We start from the raw sequence: 23,336 nt of genomic DNA on the forward strand, positions 1-23,336 counted from the left end.
AGGGACGAAAATAGTGAATATTTAGCTGACATAGAAATTAATGAAGCTGATATTGTGCAGGCAATTAATGAAATTAAAAATGGAGCTGCTGCAGGGCCGGATGGAGTCCCTGCTATTTTGTTAAAGAAAGTAGTTCATTCTATCGCAAAGCCACTTGCAATATTATTAAGACAAAGTGTAGATACAGGCAAGATTTATGATGAGCACAAATTAGCTATATCACCCCTACTTTCAAAAGTGGATCAAGACTAGAGGCAAGTAATTATAGGCCTGTGAGTCTAACATCACATATTATGAAAGTGTATGAAAGGGTAATGAAGAAAAATATTATGAAACATTTAATAAAAAATAATTTGTTTAATATAGGACAACACGGTTTCGTACCCGGAAAAAGTACACAAACCCAACTGTTAGTCCACCGTGAGAACTTATTCAAAAATATGAAAGAGGAAATGAAACAGATGTGGTTTATCTAGACTTTGCAAAAGCTTTTGACAAAGTAGACCATAATATATTAGCAAAGAAATTAGAAACACAATAATGATCGTGATAAAGTAGGAAGATGGTTAAAAGAATTTTTACACAAACAGAAAACAGATAGTTATTGCAAATGATGAGAAATCGGATGAAACCAAGGTAATATCCGGTGTGCCATAAGGTACGGTGCTAGCTGCAATACTGTTTGTTATTATGATTGAAGACATAGACAGTAATTGTTAAGGATTCGGTAGTGAGTAGTTTCGCTGATGACACAAGAATAAGTAGAGGAAATTACTTGTGATGAAGATAGGAACGCTCTACAAGAGACCTTAACAAAGTATATGATTGGGCAGCGGTAAATAGGATGGTATTTAACTCTGATAAATTTGAATCAATAAATTATGGAGACAGAGAAGGAAAGCTATATGCATATAGGGGACCTAATAATGAGACAATCACAAATAAGGAAGCAGTTAAAGACCTTGGTGTGATGATGATAGGAACATGTTATGCAATGATCAAATAGCCATTCTGTTGGCAAAATGTAAAGCAAAAATGGGAATGTTGTTACGGCACTTCAAAACAAGAAAAGCTGAACACATGATTATGCTTTATAAAACATATGTTCGTAGTCCACTTGAATATTGCAATATGATATGGTACCCACAACTATCAAAAGGATATTGCACAAATAGAGAGTGTACAAAGGTCCTTTACAGCTAGAATAGAAGAAGTTAAGGACCTAGACTACTGGGAAAGACTACAATCCTTAAAATTATATAGGTCTAGAAAGGAGAAGAGAACGCTACATGATAATTCAGGCATGGAAACAGATAGAAGGAATAACAGAAAATATCATGGAACTAAAAATATCAGAAGAGCAAGCAGAGGTAGATTAATAGTGCCCAAAACTATACAGGAAAAATAAGGATGGAAAGCACACAGAACATTAATCCACTACGCACCAGCATCGATAATCAGCGTCTATTCAATGCGTTGCCAGCTCATCTGAGGAATATATCAGGAGTGAGCGTAGATGTGTTTAAGAATAAGCTCGACAAATATCTAAACTGCATCCCAGACCCAACCAACGATTGGAAGATGCAAAATATACCGGAAGATGTACTAGCAACTCTCTGGTAAACATTAGAGGCGCCTCACACTGAGGGACCTGGGGCAACCCGAACGAAATGTAAGGTCTGTAAGGTCTGTAAGGTCTGTTTTTACGCTACCCTATCTACTATTATTTCTTATAGCTATCATTACACATTATTATTATTATTATTATTATTATTATTATTATTATTATTATTATTATTATTATTATTATTATTATTATTATTATTATATATTACAGCAACAACGACAGTATTATTATTATTATTATTATTATTATTTTATTTATTTATTTATTTTTTATTTATTTATTTATTTATTTATTATTTTTTTTTTGGTGTATCACAGTCCTGCCAATTCGACTAGGTGGTATTTATAGTGTGGGGTTCCGGGTTGCATCCTGCCTCCTTAGGAGTCCATCACTTTTCTTACTATGTGTGCCGTTTCTAGGATCACACTCTTCTGCATGAGTCCTGGAGCTACTTCAGCCTCTAGTTTTTCTAGATTCCTTTTCAGGGATCTTGGGATCGTGAATAGTGCTCCTATGATTATGGGTACGATTTCCACTGCATATCCCATATCCTTCTTATTTCTATTTTCAGATCTTGATACTTATCCATTTTTTCCCTCTCTTTCTCTCAACTCTGGTGTCCCATGGTATTGCGACATCAATGAGTGTTCTTCTTGACTTTGTCAATCAACGTCACGTCTGGTCTATTTTGCACGCCAATTCCACCCTATCCGTTCTGATACCATAGTCCCCCAAAGAGGATCTTTTGCCTGATCGTTTTCTATCACTCCCTCAGGTTTGGGTGCTCGTACCACTTATTACTGCAAGGTAGCTGATGTTATTATTATTATTATTATTATTATTATTATTATTATTATTATTATTATTGTAGTAGTAGTAGTAGTAGTAGTAGTAGTAGTAGTACGTAGTAGTATATGAACCAAACTGAAAAAATATCTCCGTATCCCAATCCACGGAATAAAAAAAAAAAAACTCCGAACCATAAAGATTTGTCTTGCTATTGTCTCCCACCTCGACGCTAATAAATATAAAAGGCCAGCATTGCGCTCCTCTGCCACAACACCCCACCCCCCTCCCCTTTGTCTCTGTGCTCAAGTTTTTTTTAATTTCATTATATTTTCTCATTCATTTTTATATATTTTTTGTAGGCTTTATGAAAATGGAAGTCCAAAGCTGTTTTTTTTTTTTTTGCCTTTTTATTTTATTTTTCATTTTATTTTTTACCCTTTTTAATATTTTCTTTTTTAATTTTTTATTTTTCCCTTTCTCTTTTTTTATTTTTTCTCCATTTTTCCTTATTTCGATTTTTTTTTACTTTTTCCTTATTTCCTTCTTTTACTTTTTTCTCTTTTCCTTTCGTTCTTTCCTGCTTTTCTACTTTTTCCTTTTTCCTCTTTTCTTTTTCCTTGATGAAACCAAATGGTTCATCAAGGATAGTAGAAAGGGAAGAGAATCATAGGTGGGATTTAGGAATGGGGGAATAGAATGGAAGACAGGAATGATTAAAAAAAGACCAAAGGATTAGGATGGGAGGCCAGGTGATTGGCTGGGATGGAGGAGAAAGGAAGATGAAATGGAAGGCAGTTAGGGTTGGAAAAAGGTATGTGATGGGAGATCTGGAGAAAGGGTAGGAAAGTGGGTGAATTGTTGAGTGGGAGGTATGGAGGGGTATTTAAAAGACTGGAGGGGTGTGGAATGGTACGCCATGAAGGGGTCCAGTATGAGAGTAATGTAGACGGGAAAAATTGGAGTGGGGAAATTGGTAGAGCTTGAATTGGAGTAACTAGGTATTATATCAATTTGTCTATGATGCCCCAGAACTAGGTATTTTTATATTTTGTCAATTTCTTTTATGCCCTTCAGAATGATACATTTTATCTTTTATCAACCCGTTTTTGATGCCCCAGAATGAGGTATTGTATAATTTTATAAATTTGATTTTGATGTCCAAGAATAATGCATTTTATCATTTTATCAACCTGTTTTTGATGCCCCCGAATGGGGTATTGTATAATCTTATAAATTTGTTTTTGATGCCCTAGAAAAATACATTTGATCAATTTATCAGTTTATTTTGAATACCCAAGAATGAGGTTTTGTATCATGTTATTTATTTTGAATGTCCCAGAATGAGGTTTTGTATCATGTTAATAATTTGGTTTTTTAATGACTTAGCATGGAAAAAAATGTCCTTAATAGTAATGGGCGGATTCTGTATAAAAAAAAAAAAAAAAAAAACAAAAAAACAGATAATATATTTTGACCAAAAGATGATTTATTGCTTTAACTTATATTGATTTTCAGACGTTCTAAAAGAATGATATGGAAGTAGGTAGTTGTCAGCAGTATTGCAATACTGAAGAATACAATAACCAATGGACTCTGTCCATTTATGAAGGAGGTCACAAGGCATACTCAAATCAACAATGAATCTGGAAATATTTCATAATTAAGTTTGTTGATCGTCTGTTTCTATTTCAGGAGTGATATGACAACCTTGATAAAAAATTCTTAACATGTTTATTTTCGAAGAGATGCTGCTTCTTCGGGTTGCGCAACTTTTTGTTTGTCAAAGAAGGAAAGATGTTTGCCTAACAAAGTTAAAAATAGCAGGGTCACGGTCGAAGAGGAGTTCTCGTCTGTTGCTTATTTCTTTCATAATATTCTTACGGTTCTGAAGGGTATAGGTTTTGATTTAGATATTCTATATAAATCTACAGCTCCGTCATAAATGTATCTACATTTAGAAATACAAACATAGAGAAAAAACTCACACACACACACACACACACACACACACACACACACACACACATATATATATATATATATATATATATATATATATATATATATATATATAGAAGATATATATATATATCTATCTATATATATATATATATATATATATATATATATATATATATATATATACATACATACTATACATATACATACACATATATACACATTTACACTATATACATAAATATATACAATATACTTATGTGTATTATGTATATATATATATATATATATATATATATATATATATATATATATATATATATATATGTATTTTAAACATGTGAGTATGTATTTATGCTTCTATCTATTATGACCTTGACTCTATTAATAGATGAATCATCTCGTCCGGCACTTTATATCCTCATACAGTCTTTTGTTTTTAATATGTAACTTTTGGAAAAACCAAGTAAGCCATGTTGACGAAAGTTTTGGTTGATTTAATAATAACTTTTAATAACTTAGTCTTGCGAGGCCCAAAGTCTTATTAAAGTCTCTCTCTCTCTCTCTCTCTCTCTCTCTCTCTCTCTCTCTCTCTCTCTCTCTCTCTCTCTCTTGTTTGAGTCCTTTCAGATTTTCCTTCCCGGAAAGGTAGCCATTCAGAATATATTAAATTCTTACTCTTTGAAGCATTTTGGAATATTCAGTGGCACACTTGCGCTGTCATGCATGAGCAGAAAACACGTACCCAACTTTATATATAATTTATATATATGTATATTGTGTATGTATGCTTTTATATACGTATTATTATACATTGAATGTGTCGGCTCCACTATACGTTCGTAAGTGTGAATGTACACGTGACGAGAATCTCAAATACAAAACTTCTTATATTTCTTTATCACTGGCTCTTCAGAAGCGTCAAGGTGTCTGTGCGTTTCCTCAAAAGTAAAGGGAATTCAGTTATTTTGCAATTCTTAGTTATACAGGAATTGGGGAACGATCAGTTATTCATCCTTATTTGTGGTGGAGAGAGATCCGCCAAAACCAGAAAGAAATTCATGTAGGACAGGCACAGAGTATATCTGCAAAAAAGCTTACTCGTGTTTTAGTAAAAGGTTTAATACTTCTCATTATGCCAAGAGTTTTATTTTTGCTACGACTAGAATGTGGAATAGTGTGCCTGGTGCAGTTGTGGAATCTTCTGATCTCCAAATGTTCGAGCGAGGAGCAAAATCATTCCTTCTTTTTAGCTGACGTACGTCTCCTGAATTGATGTGTATCGGTCTTATTTTCTGCTCGTTCATATTCATTTATTTATCACCTTTTCCTATAACATTTCCCTCTCTCTCCCCCGCCCCCCTTCCCTCTCTCTAGGTTTCCTTCCTTTTGGAGCCATCTTGGGTTTCTAGTCTGTTGACTCTATCCATAAAAGTTTTCACCTCAAGAATTAAAGAAAGAGAGAGGAAGAAAAAAAAGTTTTTCGTTACTGGGCTCGATTATAATACTCTTCATCTTGACTGAATACTGACCAGTCACTCAATCACGTCTGTTGTTGTGTTCATCCCCTGTGTCTCCCTGAGTGGCTGCGACTTAAAACAGTGAACGAAACCGCGAGGTTTTCAATCACAGTTTAGGTCAACCAGTGGTGCTCACTTAGTTTGACGAAAACGTAGGATTTTTTATGTCCTTTTAGTATCTTGACCGCATACGGGTCCTTTCAGCTGTGAATCGGAGGCTTTACAGATGCCCTAAGACGTCACAAGGAGAGAGAGAGAGAGAGAGAGAGAGAGAGAGAGAGAGAGAGAGAGAGAGAGAGAGAGAGAGAATCTTAAGCCTGTCGGCCTAAGGTCCCGATCAAGAATGTGTATCACGTCCTTCTCAGGCCACCTGGCTTTCCCCATTCCGTGTTCGTACCAGCGGTCTTTCTCGCCAGGTTTTTATTTTGTCCGTAGCCGACTGGCTGACAGGCATACGAACGTGGAGCCTTGCTCTAGTACAAGACAGGAATGTACGCGGGTTAGGCAAAGACGAGAGAGAGAGAGAGAGAGAGAGAGAGAGAGATAAATTAAAACATCCTTTAACTCAAGCAAAGCGAGAGAGGATATTATTTAAAACATAACACACACACACACTGAAAAGAATATAAAATAAAATCCTAATTTAATTGAGAGAGAGAGAAACGAGAGAGAGAGAGAGATGAAAATATTTAACTCAAACAAAGAGAGAGAGGATATTAATTAAAACACAACTCACACACACACACACACACACACACACACACACAGAGAGAGAGAGAGAGAGAATATAAATTAAAACCATAATTAATTTATTGAGAGAGAGAGAGAGAGAGAGAGAGAGAGAGAGAGAGAGAGAGAGAGAGAGAGAGAGAGCGCAATTTCATTCCGATAAAACCACGCACGTACTTTCAGACATCCAGACAGAAAAATGTGCAGAGAGAGAGAGAGAGAGAGAGAGACTGGGCGTGAGTGGAAGATTTTCCGTTGCCATGGCAACGCCCGCACGCTGCTTTCCACATCGTAGTCTGTCGGCTAAATGCTCCGACGGAAACTTGATGCTGTGTTTACCAATTCGTTTGGGGGTCTTCTTCTTCTTCTCCTTCTTCTTTTTATTCTTCTTCTTCTTCTTCTTCTTCTTCTTCTTCTTCTTCTTCTTCTTCTTCTTCTTTCGATCATCATGATCATCATGATCATCATCATTATTATTATTGTTATTATTATTATTATTATTATTTTTATTCCTTCTATACAATCATGGTGTGCTGGAGGATACTGGAAAAAGTAAATATAGAAAGCGGGAAGGACAGAGAGAGAGAGAGAGAGAGAGAGAGAGAGAGAGAGAGAGAGAGAGAGAGAGAGAGAGAGAAAGGGGGGGGGGGGGGCGGGTTAAGGGGGTTAAGGGGAAAAGGAAAAAAAAATTTGTTTGAGGATCATGTGCGGATTATCTTTTTCCTGCCAAAATTTTATCTCTCTCTCTCTCTCTCTCTCTCTCTCTCTCTCTCTCTCTCTCTCTCTCTCTCTAGCGCCTTAATCGTGTGAAGAATAAAAATTCCTCGCGAATATTTAATGCAGAAGGCCGCGTTTTGAAAATGGTGCAACTTTTGTATTTCGGGTTGCAAGAAATTCTCCCCCCGAAAAGCTCACGTATTTCCGCGACATTTTTCTGAACCATCCCCGATTTCGAGGTGGACAGAATTTACCGCATTACGCCGTCCGCTATTTTGCATGACAAAACACGTCGCCGGGAGACGACGCCAAAGGACAAACAGCACGGCGCGATGAGCAATTATTTACTGCTTTAGAAATTGTAAATGTGCGTCGTTTCAGTTTTTTTTTTTAAATAACGTTTGCGGGGTTTATTTATACGGGCATTAGTGTATGTGTTTATTACACAGCTTCTTCTCTCTCTCTCTCTCTCTCTCCTCCTCTCTCTCTCTCTCTCTCTCTCTCTCTCGTACACTGGTAGACGTACAATACTCTCTCCCTTCTCTACACGGGTAGACGTACAACTCTCTCTCTCTCTCTCTCTCTCTCTCTCTCTCTCTCTCTCTCTCTCTCTCTCTCTCTCTCTCTCTCTCTCTCTTACCTGTACACAGGTAGACGCACTACCTTCTCTCCCTCTCTCTCTCTCTCTCTCTCTTACCTGTACTCAGGTAAACGCACAACCTTTCTCTCTCTCTCTCCACTCTCTCTCTCTCTTACCTGTACTCAGGTAAACGCACAACCTTCTCTCTCTCTCTCTCTCTCTCTCTCTCTCTCTCTTACCTGTACTCAGGTAAACGTACAACACCCCCCCTCTCTCTCTCTCTCTCTCTCTTACCTGTACACAGGTAAACGCACAACCCCCCCCTCTCTCTCTCTCTCTCTCTCTCTCTCTCTCTCTCTCTTACCTGTACACAGGTAGGCGCACAACGCCCCCTCTCTCTCTCTCTCTCTTACCTGTACACAGGTAGACGCACAACTCTCTCTCTCTCTCTCTCTCTGAAAACAAAGAATCAGAACATCCACAGCAGTTTTTTGTTTTTCCAAGTGACTTCAACCTTACTACAGACGACTTCACAGAGGAACTATTGACCTCCCTCCGCAAGTAAATAGCTAAAATATAGGATAAGTTTAACATTTTACAAGATACTTTGACTTTTGACAGTCAAGTGTACGCCGACACAGCAATAAGACCTTTGTGAACCGAGTCATTCATGAAAGTTTTCGCTTTTCTGACCACGCACGAAGGCTCAGCAACTAATAAACCTATGTTTTTAAGTACGATGCTGCTTTGAAGGAACGTACCTCAAGTTCGGTCACTAAATTCTTATCTCCCTTTTCCCCCGTTGCTGCTCTGTGTAATATGTCTTTTATTTCTTGTTTTTATTAGAGATAACAGTTTTTTTTGCAAGGTTCGAGGGGGTGGGTGGCTCATAAGGATAGAAATCTCAACAGCATAAAACTTACCTTACTAGTCCAAACACATACACAAACACACACACACACACACACACACACACACACACACACATATATATATATATATAGATATATATATATATATATATATATATATATATATATATATATATACACACCACACACACATACATACATACATACATACATGCAGTTTCTATTCCATTTATGGAATTGTATATAAACTTCTTGCCCATCAGGAAATTGCATTGCGTTGGAACAACTCTACGGAAATATGAAGCCACATTTCACTTACTCGCTTCCATATCTAATCTTTATTATTAACAAGACAAATATCGTTCACTTCATCAAAATGCTTTTAAGTGGATTTTAGCGGTAGTCAAATTTTGAGAAAATTTTTTATGTTCAAATATATAGTTACACAATTCTCTTTTGCATTTTATGAGACAAAGATAATTACTATACTCGTATCTCCTCGGAGGAGATTTACAATTCTGACATCAATTGAGGTTTGCTTCAGTAGTGAAACATTTTAATGGGAATATTTTTTCTTACTCTTTGCCTTTTCGTTCTCTTTTTTTTAAATAATAACATACAGACTGAATACATATTACAAGACATGGATATAAAGTAAATTTATTTGATGTCTTAAGTAATTGTATGAAGAAATTTGTCAAATATTTTTTTTCGTTTGCGTAACGAATTAAATTATGTTAATTTCAAGATAAATTTACTAAACAAAATTTTGCGTAAAGGAAGATTGCAAGAAATAATCAATAAATAATCAATACAAGGAAATGATTGAAAAAGTTAGGATGAGATAAGCATCTCGGAGATTAAATTCTAGAATTGTTAATCTTCAGATTACTTGGTTCATTGACCGTTTCTCTCCTGCTAAAGCCAAGCTTTGGAATGCATTACCTGACTCTGTTCTCCCCGACTTTTATAACCATTCTTCTTGTAAAAGCTTTGAAGGTCTGTGGGTTATCTTTTTCTTTTTGGGGGGGAGGGGGGGGGGGGTTGGGCTAGAAAAGGGGATAACCTTTGCCCTCTTATTGTCTGTGGATCTCAAGCGAACTGATTTGTTGATTATGAACATTTTTGAGTGGCCTGTTACATCTCATTCAGAAAAGCGATTCAAATTACAATTCAAATACACGATTCAAACATTTTGAAAGTCAAGCATCATGAACAACAGCATTCTGTGCATGCGTTGAAATTTACTCCATGTACAATTATGCTTGGACGAGATGGGCGTATTTACGCTATCCCGACCATGCCACCACAAGTTACGTTCAGGAATGTAATTACTGCCTGTGTAAACACATAGACCAGTCCCTGATTCTCTCCCCACCAACATACCCTCACCCTTGCTACCTCCTTCCACAAATGGAAGTCCTGTTATTGTCATACTCCATTCCCGCATGTTTTGTTATTCCTGAGGTCCGCAACTTATTCCTGGTAGCCTCCATACTACGGGTCTCCATCGCTATCTGTTTATGTCTAATTTAAATTGATTTTTTTCTGACCATCCTCCCCGCCTTACGTACGTCCATTTCTTATGCTCCCTCATCCGTAACTCTGTTTTTATACTAATTATATTCCTGATACCTTTCCTCCCTATTGTCTCTTTTCCTGATACTCTACCTCCATGATGTATTTCTGTTCCTTATACTCTGTGGTTATAAGCTCTCCTCATTCCAGTCACTTAATCTCTCTACTTTCCATAATGGTCCTCATTTCTGGCACCATTCACCCGATACTCTGGTTCCCATTCTTGATACTTCCCCTCCCCCAACCAGCACCCAACTTTTTTTCCCTATTCCCAACCAAACCGTCGTTAAAAAATTCCCGATTCCAGTTTTCCTCATTCCCAACTTTTTACGCATTCCTGATAATCTCTCCCTAACACTCTCTTTATCCATACTTGGATAGTCTCCTCCACCAACCCCTTTCCTATTCCTGCCCCCCCCCATTCTTCACCTGTCCCGAATTCCCGATAAATTCCCGATCATCTCCCCACATTAACACCCTTCCCATAACCTGACTCCCGCCACCACCCACCGTCATTCTCCAGTGTAGATTCTTCCCACGCCTTGGGTGGCGTTGCACGCAGATAATTGGAATGCATCTGCTGACGTTTTGAAGATTCCCGGAGGAGTCGTGAGTGTGTACGTGTGGGTGTGTGTGTGTGTTAATCCACACACTGTTAGTTTATCGTTAGGAGAGAGCTGTCTTAATAAGGGTAATGTTTAATCAGCGTCCTTGTCAATGTTTGGTAGGCTTTGGTTGCGTTTGGGGTTGGGGGGGGGGGAGATGGCGGGTGTTGGGGTGGTGCGGGTGGGGATGTTTCGAGCCTTGTCATCCCGAAGAGAGAGAGAGAGAGAGAGAGAGAGAGAGAGAGAGAGAGAGAGAGAGAGAATGTACTTATAAAAGTGTATTTACTTATATGAATTTTATCGTCATATTGCGTTGACGGCAGATTCTGTCACCCACCTCCTTTTCAGCAAGCGTCCACGGGATGAGGATGATATCCTCAAGCCGTGTTGTGTTCCATGTCCAAGGGGGCTTATTTGTTTGGCTTCTAGTGATGGTAACCCACTTAAGTACTGATCAGAGTCAACGTTGCTTTGCTTTATAAATCGAACGGAATACTGCCTACCACGTTTCTTGTCTTTCTTCCGTCCTTCCCCAGCCCCCAGACTCTCTCTCTCCTCTCATCTCTCTCTCTTCTCATCTCCTCTCTCTCTCTCTCTCTCTCTCTCTCTCTCTCTCTCTCTCTCTCTCTCTATATATTTATATAATAAAATATCTATATATAATATTATTATATATATTATTATATTATATATATATATATATTATATAAGAATATATATATATATATTTATTTAGTTATTTATATTAAATTATATCAATAGAAGGATCCACAGCAATAATTTTGTTTAGCAGGATAGAAATACATTTAGAAATATTTGCACGAATATATTTCTTCAAGTTAAATAAGAGTATGACTGTGGACCCTTCTATTGATAACTGAGGAACACGATACGGTGTTTTTATATTTCATATTATATGTATGTATTTCTTAAATTCATTCTCCTTCCATATCTCATTCAATTCCCCTCCATTTCCTTCCATCCTGAGGAACATCCTACGATCCTCTCCATTTCCAATCTCTTCTTGTTTCGGGTAACTGTTCTCGCCACTTCCTTCCATCATTTCGGAGACATTTCCTAAACGACCCTTTTGTCCTCTGTCCCAATTTATTCATCGTTTATTCCTTTGAAGGTTTTCTTCTCGTTTATTTATATTCTCTTGGATTTTATGTCATAATTGTGTTGAATATTCCATCAAAAGCAGATAGCTCCTGTCGATTTTGAGTATGATTCGAAGATTGAGATATATCCGGAGGGATTTCGTATTCTCTCTCTCTCTCTCTCTCTCTCTCTCTCTCTCTCTCTCTCTCATTGCACATTCTTCCTCTTTTGTCCCTCAGTCCCAGATAGCATTTCTGATTATCCAGCAGTGGAAAGACGTATATCTCTATACTTCATATTATTATTAATAGTTCCACGTTGTATTTTAAGTGGCTCTGGTTTATGTGCAAACGTCATTTTATAGCAAGAAATTTAAGAGAACAAAGGTCGGAAATTATTGAACTGGAAGACTTAAATTATTATCACACCTGTCAATGAAACATTCAGAGCACATCAAAATGCTTTTTAAAGTACAGAATTGAAATTTTCTAACTTTCATTATTGTTTTTTTATTATTATTCAGAGTTCAGCTTGAAGTTCTCTAGAACATGCTAAATTTTTTAAGTGGCATCAGGAATGCATCGGACAGCCTGATGCAATTTTTTCACCTAGATTAGAATTAGTTTTTTTATTTTGTCTACAGCATTATTTTTTTTGTGATCTCACCAAGAAAAATTCAAATGGAATTTTGTTTTCGTTGGAACAGTAGAATGTAGTTTGTTCAGACTAATTCGTGAAATTTGTTGTATTACATCAAATGCAACTGTAAAATGTAGTTTGTTTAGACTATCGTGAAATTTGTTGCGTTACATGAAATGTAATACAACTGTGGAATGGATTTTATTCAGATTAATTCGTGAATATTGTAGTAGTACATCAAATGTAATACAACTGTAGAATGTAGTTAGTTCAGACTAATTATTGAAATTTGTTGCATTGCATCAAATGTAATGCAACTGTAGAATGTAATTTGTTCAGACTAATTCGTGAAATTTTTTGTGTTACATCAAATGTAATACAACTGTAGAATGTTTATTCAGATTAATTCGTGAATATTGTAGTAGTACATCAAATGTAATACAACTGTAGAATGTAGTTAGTTCAGACTAATTCGTTAAATTTGTTGCATTACATCAAATGCAACTGTAAAATGTAGTTTGTTTAGACTAATTCGTGAAAATTGCTGTATTACATCAAATATAATACAACTGTAGAATGTAGTTTGTTCAGACTAATTCGTAAATATCGTTGTATTACATCATATAAATTTCAGATATAAAAAAACATGATTTCACCTCAGCTTGCAATTTTCCATTCAGGAGAACACCACGAAACCTTTCCGTTGCAACATCAAATTCTGCTAAACATTTAACAACTTTCACACGATGCTTCGTGAAATAAAAATCCAGGGACGTAAATGGAGGAGAAAAAAAAGAAGATTATTTCTTAATCCTCCTGTTTTCCAGGGGTCATATCGTCTGGCCAGAGGGAGATTCATTATAAATCAGTGTCCAGCCACAACCAGACCGGTCGTCTTTTCCACACCTGTGTCTCGGGTCTTCTTTTAAAGGGAATGGGAACGGGAATAGGAATGGGAATTCCGGGATGGTCTGGGCGTTGGCACGTAGAGTTGATTTGGGAAAAGCCGAAGGGACTGACAATTGTCTTAAAGGCGTTCTTGAAACTAATTCAATCTAGAGTTTGATGGTAACAATAATAATAATCCTAATATTAATTGTAGGTTTGTGATTAACTTGTTGCTCCCAAGCCAAGATAAAGAGGGGGGGGGATTTGGGGCAAGAATGAAACTAAGAAGAAGCTGACTTCTTCTTCTTCTGTATTTTGTATTTGTATTTGTATTTTTAAGATGTTCAATCAGGTATGTTGTGTATAGTAAACAGTGAGTAGTATGAAATGTGACTCATGCATTGAAATGCATTTTATCCTTTGTAAGATACAGAATAGCCAATGTAAATATTGGAAATAAAGCTTATCATTATCTTCTTCTTCTTCTTCCTCTTCTTCTTCTTTTTATTATTATTATTATTATTATTATTATTATTATTATTATTATTATGATGCAACCAAATCGCAAGTACATATTTAACACTTCTTCTTCTTCTTCTTCTTCGCTTCTTCTTCTTCTTCTTCTTCTTCTTCTTATTATTATTATTATTATTATTATTATTATTATTATTATTATTATTATCATCACACAACCAAAACGCAAATACATATTTAACACTTATTCTTCTTCTTCTTCTTCTTCTTCTTCTTCTTCTTCTTTATTATTCATTATTATTATTATTATTATCATCATCACACAACCAAAGCGCAAATACTATTAACACTTCTTCTTTCTTCTTCTTCTTATTCTTTCTTCTTCTTCTTATTATTATTATTATTATTATTATTATCATGCAACCAAAGCGCAAATACATATTTAAACACTTGCTTTCTTCTTCTTCTTCTTCTTCTTCTTCTTTCTCTTTCTTCTTCTTCTTTTCTTCTTCTTTCCTTCTTTTTTATTATTATTATTATTATTTATTCATTATCATGCAACCAAAGCGCAAATACATATTTATTCATTATTAGATTTAACCAAACATTATACATTATTTACCAACATTCTCTTTCTTCTTCTTCTTCTTCTTCTTCGTATTCTGTTCTCTCTTGCTATTATTATTAGTTAGTTATGATTATTATTATTATTATTATTATTATTTTATTATTTCATCATCACACAACCAAAGCGCAAATACATATTTAACACTTCTTCTTCTTCTCTTCTTCCTTCTTCTTCTTCTTCTTTTCTTCTTCGTTTCTTAATTATTATATTATTATTATTATTATTATTATCATGCAACCAAAGCGCAAATACATATTTAAGAAGCTTATCTCTTTAGGATGGAATTAAAACACCTGTCTGGTGACTGTCAGGTGCAGTTCAACACCTTTCAGTAAAATCTAAATAGGAAAAAGTGAGCCCTTCGTTGATTGTGTAGTGCTGTCAGTTGCCTGTCAACAGAGCATGAACATAAAATGAATGGATCGTTTTTTCAGTTTTCTGAAAAAGGAAACTATTAAAATGGCTATTTGTCTGTCTGTCCGGCCTCAGAACTTAAAAACCAATGAGGCTAGAGGGCTGCAAGTTGGGATGTTGATCATCCACCCTCCAATCATCAAGCGTACCTAATTGCAGCTATAGGACAGGCCGCCATCGGGCTGTGGCTAAATGTATCATGGGTCGCGAATCATGGAATTTGCTGTGAATTGAAGAGTTTGAAAGTATTTCCTAATGAAAGTATTTCCTAATAAGAAAATTCCCGAAAATTGATGACAACCGATCAAAGCACGTCCCAAGAAGGGATTTTGAGACAAATATAAAATGAATAACATTCCATGCACTGTTTTCACGCATAGCGTGGTCATTATCAGTTCCAAATCCACCTCTTTTATCAACCTCAAATAATCGAGCTCGGTGATTTTTTTGTATTTCCTGCCTTAACACTAAAATTTTCAATTATTTATATACAGAACACCATTATAGTGTCCTGCAGTTCTAATTGCCTATGTTTTACAATACTCTAGGTAAAGGGTTGATCTTTGTCCTTAGTAAATTGTCCATTTTCCCTTTCATGTTTTTTTCCCAGGTGCTTGAGTGAGCCCTCATAAAAAAAAAAAAAAAGAAAAAAAAAATGCGCCGAAGTATCTTCGGCGCATTTTTTTTTATGAGGGCTCAGCCAAGCACCTGGGAAAAGAATATGAACGGGAAAATGGACAATTTACCAAGGGTAAAGGTTAACCCATCACCTGGAGTATTGCAAAACATAGGCAATTAGAATTGCGGGACTATAACGGTGCTTTGTAATTACATAATTGGAAATTGAAGTGCCAAGGTAGGAAATACCAAATAAACGTCACTGAGCTCGATTATTTGAATACGGAGACGATGAGGATGATAAAAGAGGTGGATATGGAACTGATAATCGCCACGCTATGCGTAAAAACAGCGCATGGAATATTATTCATTTGAGTTATGTCTTAAAATCCTTTTTTTAGGACGTGCTTTGATCAGTTGTCATGAAGTTTCGGCAATTTTCCTTTCAGAAAATACTTTCAAACTTCAATTTACAGCAAATTCCCCTTCAGAATGGAATAATAAATTAAATTCTTGTTTCATATCAACAATCTCTATCACTTGCTACTTTTACGTGGTCATGATTGTCCATATTTTTCATTCTATTAAGCTTTCTTATTTCTTATGATAAGTTATTATCCGTATATTATCTAGTATTTCTCCACTTCGATTTCTTTTGCATTTGGATATCATCGTCTGTAGACACAAAATAATGTACTGTTAAGCTTAGAATGTGTCACGAATTTGAGTATCACGAATCTTAATTTCATTTAAAAAGAGTTCCTTCATTTCGACTTCTGAGCACAGGCCACTATTTATACTTGTATGTATATATATATATATATATATATATATATATATATATATATATATATATATATATATATATATATATAGTATATATATAATGTTCGTAACTTCTAACTTTATTGAGAGCTGTTGCCATGACATTTTTAATATAAATTCAATTAAATTAATTATTAATGTTCGTAAATTATATATATTTTTTAGCCTTGAAAATGCGACTTGGAACTCGTCGCGAAACGTCGGCATTGAAATAAACTGTTGAAAGATCAGGATGCCTTTCCCTACTACTTCCTTCGGGATATCTTCTTTGAGCTCCAGCTCCGGCCCTTACGTGTACACACACACACACACACACACACATATATATATATATATATATATATATATATATATATATATATATATATATATATATATATATATACAGACACACACGCACACACACACACATATATATATATATACAGACACACACACACACACACACACACACACATATATATATATATATATATATATATATATATATATATATATATATATATATATATACTATATATTCGGTTCCTTATTTCCGCCACACCTCATGTCTCAGATAACAGAGAGAGAGAGAGAGAGAGAGAGAGAGGAGAGAGAGAGAGAGAGAGAGAGAGAGAGAGCGCAACTCTAAAACGGGCGCCGTGCACGCCGCAGGCAAAGTGACTCGTTCGAACGTATGCTTTCTATGTCCTTAGATGTCTGGCTCTTAGTACAACAGCAGTGTGGGAAGCCGAGTTTTAGAACAAAGCCTTTGCCGGCGGTGAGTTCTGATTCTTTCTTCTCTTTTTTTATTTTTATTTTTTATTTTTTATTTTTTTGCGAATAGCGATGATGTTCCCGTTGTTTACTCATGCCGTGTGAGTCCTTCTTACTTCTCCCCCCGTACCCTTCCCTCACTCTTCCTATCTGTTCCCTCTCCCTCCCCCCTCTCTACCATCATCTCCTTCCGTTCCTAATCCTCCTCCCCACCTCCATTCGCCAAGTTCCTTTCTTTATCAATCCGTCCTTCTAGCCGTGGCCTTCATTCATTATTAGGGATCCTAAAAACGAGCTTTTTAAATTCCACCATTTTCCTTGAAGGATCGTAGGACGATCCTTCCATCACTATTAGAGCACCTAATAACGAACATTTTTAACTATCTTCAGTCTCATTCAAGGATCGTAGGATTATCAGTCACTCACTATTAGGGATCCTGAAAGCGAACCATTTTAACTATTTTTATTCTCCTTCAAGGATCGTAGGGCGATCCCTCATTCATTTTTAGGGATCCGAGACATTTCGCTTGTCCTGTGTTTAATTTTCCATTTGTAAAAGCTGATTAATTATTCGTTCATTTTAATTTTTCAGTTGCACGCCCAATGGAAAGCAGCTTCCATTTCAGTCGTGTAGCAATTTGGCAGTATTCTCGCATTTTGTAGGCAATGCAACATTCTCTCTCTCTCTCTCTCTCTTTACCAAATTTCGCTTTGTAGAAATGAAATGGATATCCAGTTATATGTTCATCGCTTTATTGGCTATAGTTCTACATGACTTTGAGAGCGACTCAATTCTTGTTGTTTCGATGCTGGAGTTGTAGTCATTGTTGGCCACTGTGGTTGTGGTTTGTTCTTAAGGTCATATATATATATAATATATATATATATATATATATATATATATATATATACATATATATATATATACAAGCCACACCACACACAGATATATATATATATATATATAATATATATAGATATATATATATATATATATATATATAGCAATTTGGTGTGAAGGGGAAGGACAATTCTTCATTCCTTTCAAAGTACTTTATTTAGCTGCGACGTTTGAAGACGTTTAGTCCCATTTTCAAAGCTATATAATAAAAGAAACATACATTAAAAAAACAAGAAAAAAAAGTTTTTTACATACAACATAAAATCATCAGTACAATAAAAAGGAAGAGAGTTTACCAAATGGTGCTGAGGGCACAGACCGAGTGACAGTTCGGGCCAGGATCAGCTTCGACTTAAACTCACGAGAGGTATAGAGGTGTTGAGGTGGTCTGAGTATTTAGTTGAGGGACAAGCTGTTTAATAAAAAGTGATTCCAAAATTGCCAGTTGTTGGTCGTTAGGAGTTCGGCCTATGATTTTAAAATCCTTGTAACTGACATCGAATTTACATATTTTTGCATATTCACGTATGCAAGAGAATTATGGATTTGATAATTTAACACCAGTTCGATAACTCACGCCTCGATGAGAATCCAATCTTACTTTTAACAACCTGCAGGCGGATCCGACATATTTGCCCAGGTTACATCTGGGGCAATTAAATAGGTAAATGACTCCCGAGGTCATCAGAGGGTGAAAGGTCTCTTTGTATTTGAAAAATGATCTTATGGACATTGGATTACAAGGTATTAGCTTTAGGTCAATTGCTGGTACAAAACTATCTATTATCTGCCGTAATTCTCTATAGAAATTTTTATCATGAATGAGAGGGATGGTTGCATATAGTAGTAATTTAGGTACTGTGGGTATTTCACATTTTGGATGGAAAATACTATTCAGAAATTTGTAAAGATGTTTGTGAAACAATCTGGATGGAAAGCAGTTGTCAATAAAGTACTGATGGAGGTAAAGTATCTCATTATGGAAATTGTGCCAATCAGATGTTATGCTGAAAGCCCCGTGGAAGAGGGTTGATAAGGAATTTAGTTTAAAATTATAAAAACAATAACTATAAAAATTAGAACCCAGGCCAGTTAAAGTTTTCTTTCTAAAAATCGTAGTATTAAAATGATCATCGTGTCTAAAAACCATTACATCTAGGAAAGGAAGTTTGTTTTCCTTTTCATACTCAATCGTAAACTTAATATTAGTGTGCTTATTATTGGCATATTCGAGAAAATTATCGGCTTAATCTTTATTCCTAAACCGTAAAAAGGTGTCATCGACATATCTACTATAGAAAAGGGGATGGTAAGCCAATGGGCATTCATCCAATAGGCGCTCCTCCAGGGAGCACATGAAAATGTTGGCGAAGGTAGGACCCAAAGGGGATCCCATCGCCATACCATCGATGTCAGTTACAAGGATTTTAAAATCATAGGCCGAACTTCTAACGACCAACAACTGGCAATTTTGGAATCGCTTTTTATTAAACAGCTTGTCCCTCAACTAAATACTCAGACCACCTCAACACCTCTATACCTCTCGTGAGTTTAAGTCGAAGCTGATCCTGGCCCGAACTGTCACTCGGTCTATGCCCTCAGCACCATTTGCTAAACTCTCTTCCTTTTTATTGTACTGATGATTTTATGTTGTATGTAAAAAACTTTTTATTCTTTCATTTTATTCCGAGTCTGTTTTTTTAATGTATGTTTATTTTATTATATAGCTTTGAAAATGGGACTAAACGTCTAGAAACGTCGCAACTAAATAAAGTACTTTGAAAGGAATGAAGAATTGTCATTCCCCTTCTCACCTAATTGCTGTTTACTGTATTGATAGAGCCCACCCTCAACTTCGCTATATATATATATATATATATATATATATATTATATTTATATATATATATATATATATATATATATATATATATACAAAAAAGACTGGCTCCAGGATCTTCAGAAAGACCCTGGGGACTGCATAGGAATTCCCCTCTTCTGATACATATGAAACGGAAGCAGCTCCCGTGAAGCCAAAATTGACTCCGGAATCCAGACACATCTGCGTCCGGGGATCAGCAAACATTCCCGAAGACAGAATCGGCTCCGGCGGAACCAGAAATCACTCCAGAATCCAGACACGTCATGTGTGATTTTTTAAAAGTAATGATAAGGAAAGAGAGTTGATTTGTAACGAACAAAGATGTTTCTTAGTTTGCTTACAGTTGTGCTTGCACAGTGCTTTGGCTCCATGGTTCAAGTCCCCAGCGTGATTACATTGTTTGCCATTATTGTTATGCTATTCACTGGAGTATTTATACTTCATGGATTTAGCATTAAAATGGTTCAGTTCTTTGTCGATTTCATGGCCTCCGACAGCTCTGCCTGTCTTGATGAGGCTGGAAATCAGGAGGACGAAGTTGATCACTCTGGCTTTGAAGAAGACCATGTTTCGGATAACGAAGTAGTATACGAACGTTCCAGTAAAGAAGAAGGCGATCATCCAGGCAGCGAAGAAGCAAGGAATTTGGATATAAGTCGAAAGTTCGAGGAAGTAATCAAGGAAAATGAAAATGTTTTCTTGAGGTTTGAGAAAGACAGATTAGAAAAGGATCAGCTGATCCACGAATTACTGAACAAGGTAGAGGGCCTGACCATAGAAAAACTGCAGATGGAAGAACACGTCAGAGACCTCGAACGAATGAACAAAGAAAAGGACAGAAACATCTTTTCAATGTCCGAAGAGATGCAGACTCTGAAAAACGAAATGATTGAAAAGGCGAAGGTTACAGAAGTCCAAATAAAAGAAAACGAGGAGAGAGACCAGATGCTAATTATTCTGGAAAACACAGTCGCAGTTCTCTCGATGGAGAAGGACACTTTGCATCGAGAGCTACAGCAAAACGATAAAAGCCGAGAAGAAATGCAAATGAAAATGAACAAGCTGAATCAGGACCTGGAAGGACTTCGAAAAGAGAATGGAAGGAAAGAGAAGAACATAGAAAAGCTGAAGAGGGAGAACGAGAACAAGAACTTGAAGATCACAGGTTTAGAGGACGAGTTACAAGTCCTCACCATTCAGACACAGAAGGCCCTGGAAAATTTGAAAGAGCTCGACAAATGTAAGAGAGAATTAGCTGACAAAAACGAGGAACTCGAAAAGCTGAGAGAACAAGCCTTGCAGAGGGACAGAGAGATCCTCCGACTGGAAAAGGAGTGCACCCAAAAAGAATTGGAAGTCTTAGGTCTGCTGCAAGAATCTAAAACTATTGTAGCAGAACAACCGACGGCAAATGGAAAGATGAATGACCTGGTTAGAAGGATAGTTCAACTTGAATTCGAACTTGAGGAGACGAAGGAGCAATTAGAGACTAAGGAATTTGAAGAGATGGAAGCATTATTGGGACTCGACAGACGCCAAGAAGAAATCTTGGCGCAGGTTACGACGATTAGCTGCTTGGAAACGAAAGTCAAAGTTCTTAATGGACCAAAGGATACTAAAGAAAAGGAAGTGTGCAGAAACGAGAAGGCCATGAGAAAAGCGGAAGACAAAAAGGCTTCGGTTAAAACTCGATGTCTGAGGAAGCCGCAAATCAACTGCAGATCCCTCTACCGACGAATGGACAGGATCGAGGAAGAACTTAGTCAAATCAAAGGATTACAACGACCTTCAGTTGGCACCAAGAGGCACTCAAAGGCCCCGACTAAAACTCTATCAACTGAGAAGCCTCTAAACAGAGATGAATTGCACCAGAAGATGGGGCTGATATCTGCAGCCAACCTCCAACGACTGGAGCAAGAGGCTAAAATGGTCCAAGAGCTCTACAAGATAAACGCCGTCACGTAAAGGGTGCAAGGAAAGGAACCTCTGCATTTATAGAGAACGGTGGTTTACTTGCAGAAGATAGAAGCCAGGAAATCTCAGACATTGAGAGCCAGAAGACGCTAAAGTTTCTGATGGAAAGCCTTCCTGGATATGGTTGTGAAAGCAGCTCTGCGCAGTCGAGAGACTACAGCGGATTGTGGCCTGGCAGTAAGTGCCCGAAGATTGGATTGTTGTGCACCCCCTGTCCAACTCTGGACTGTGGTGCATCCCCTCTCTCTCCTGCCACATGATACCCTTGGAATAGGGTATCAAGGCCCAATCACAAATGGGTAGTAGGCAACCACTGGCGCGGCGTAAGAACCCGTAAGTTTCATGCCTACTACTTCATTTGCGAATTGGATATGCATTGCAAATTGCATCCCATTTTTGCATATACTACTGTGGCAACCTCTGGCGTGGCGTAAAAACCCGTAAGTTCAATGCCTTTTATATATGCAAAGTGTTTGATCTCAGTGTGGCAGGGGCACTAACACTTCGAAGGACATTGTCAGGAATCGCTGTATTTCGACGTCGTCCGATTAGGAGACTGGAAGCTTCCTGTCTATAGTGAAGGATTTCCAACAGTTAGCAGAGAAATGGCTGGATTTTTGGACTCTCTAAAGGAACCACCTGTTTTCTATCAACCGCAGGAGAATAATCTGGAGGCGTTACAAGAAGAAGGGTCATTAGACTGAGGATTTTATCTATCTTGGCTAGCTCAGAGAGCTGAGAAATGGGGAAGGCCCACCCCTGGGTAAACTAAACCCCCATTCTATGACGTTCTCTTAGCAATGATGCCCAGGGGTGAGATCGCTCGCGATCGTTAAAGGCCAAACACAAAATATATATATATATATATATATATATATATATATATATATAGATATATATATATATATATATCTTTCACAAGTATCGTGTATGATGCCAACGTTTCACATCGCATGATGCATCCTCAAGGCTGGAAAATGACATACTATGAATAACTAAAACATCACTTACGCACATAAAAATCTAAAAAAACATAAAGAATATTTGAGGTTTACAAATAGTAAATTAAAAACCAGAGCTTGAAAGGAACACCTACCAAGGAAAGAGTTTTTAAAAAGCGACTAAAAAGGCAGAGAGAAAATAAACATACGAAAGATGAAACGTTGGCATAATAAACTTGCCTTTTCAACCTGCATGCTGATCGGGTCTGCTACCTCTATGATTCTTTTATACATACACATATTATATTAATATAATATAT

At 36.6% G+C, this 23,336-nt stretch overlaps 1 protein-coding gene across 1 annotated transcript; it reads left to right on the forward strand.

The window, feature by feature from the left end:
* Positions 1–20,560: 20,560 nt before the first annotated feature.
* On the forward strand, positions 20,561–22,066 carry LOC135196627 (interaptin-like). The gene has a single exon (XM_064223468.1). It carries the CDS (start codon positions 20,561–20,563, stop codon positions 22,064–22,066), a length of 1,506 nt encoding a protein of 501 aa, XP_064079538.1.
* Positions 22,067–23,336: the final 1,270 nt, after the last annotated feature.

Source organism: Macrobrachium nipponense, chromosome 18, assembly GCF_015104395.2.
Source record: "Macrobrachium nipponense isolate FS-2020 chromosome 18, ASM1510439v2, whole genome shotgun sequence".
NCBI lineage: Eukaryota > Metazoa > Arthropoda > Malacostraca > Decapoda > Palaemonidae > Macrobrachium > Macrobrachium nipponense.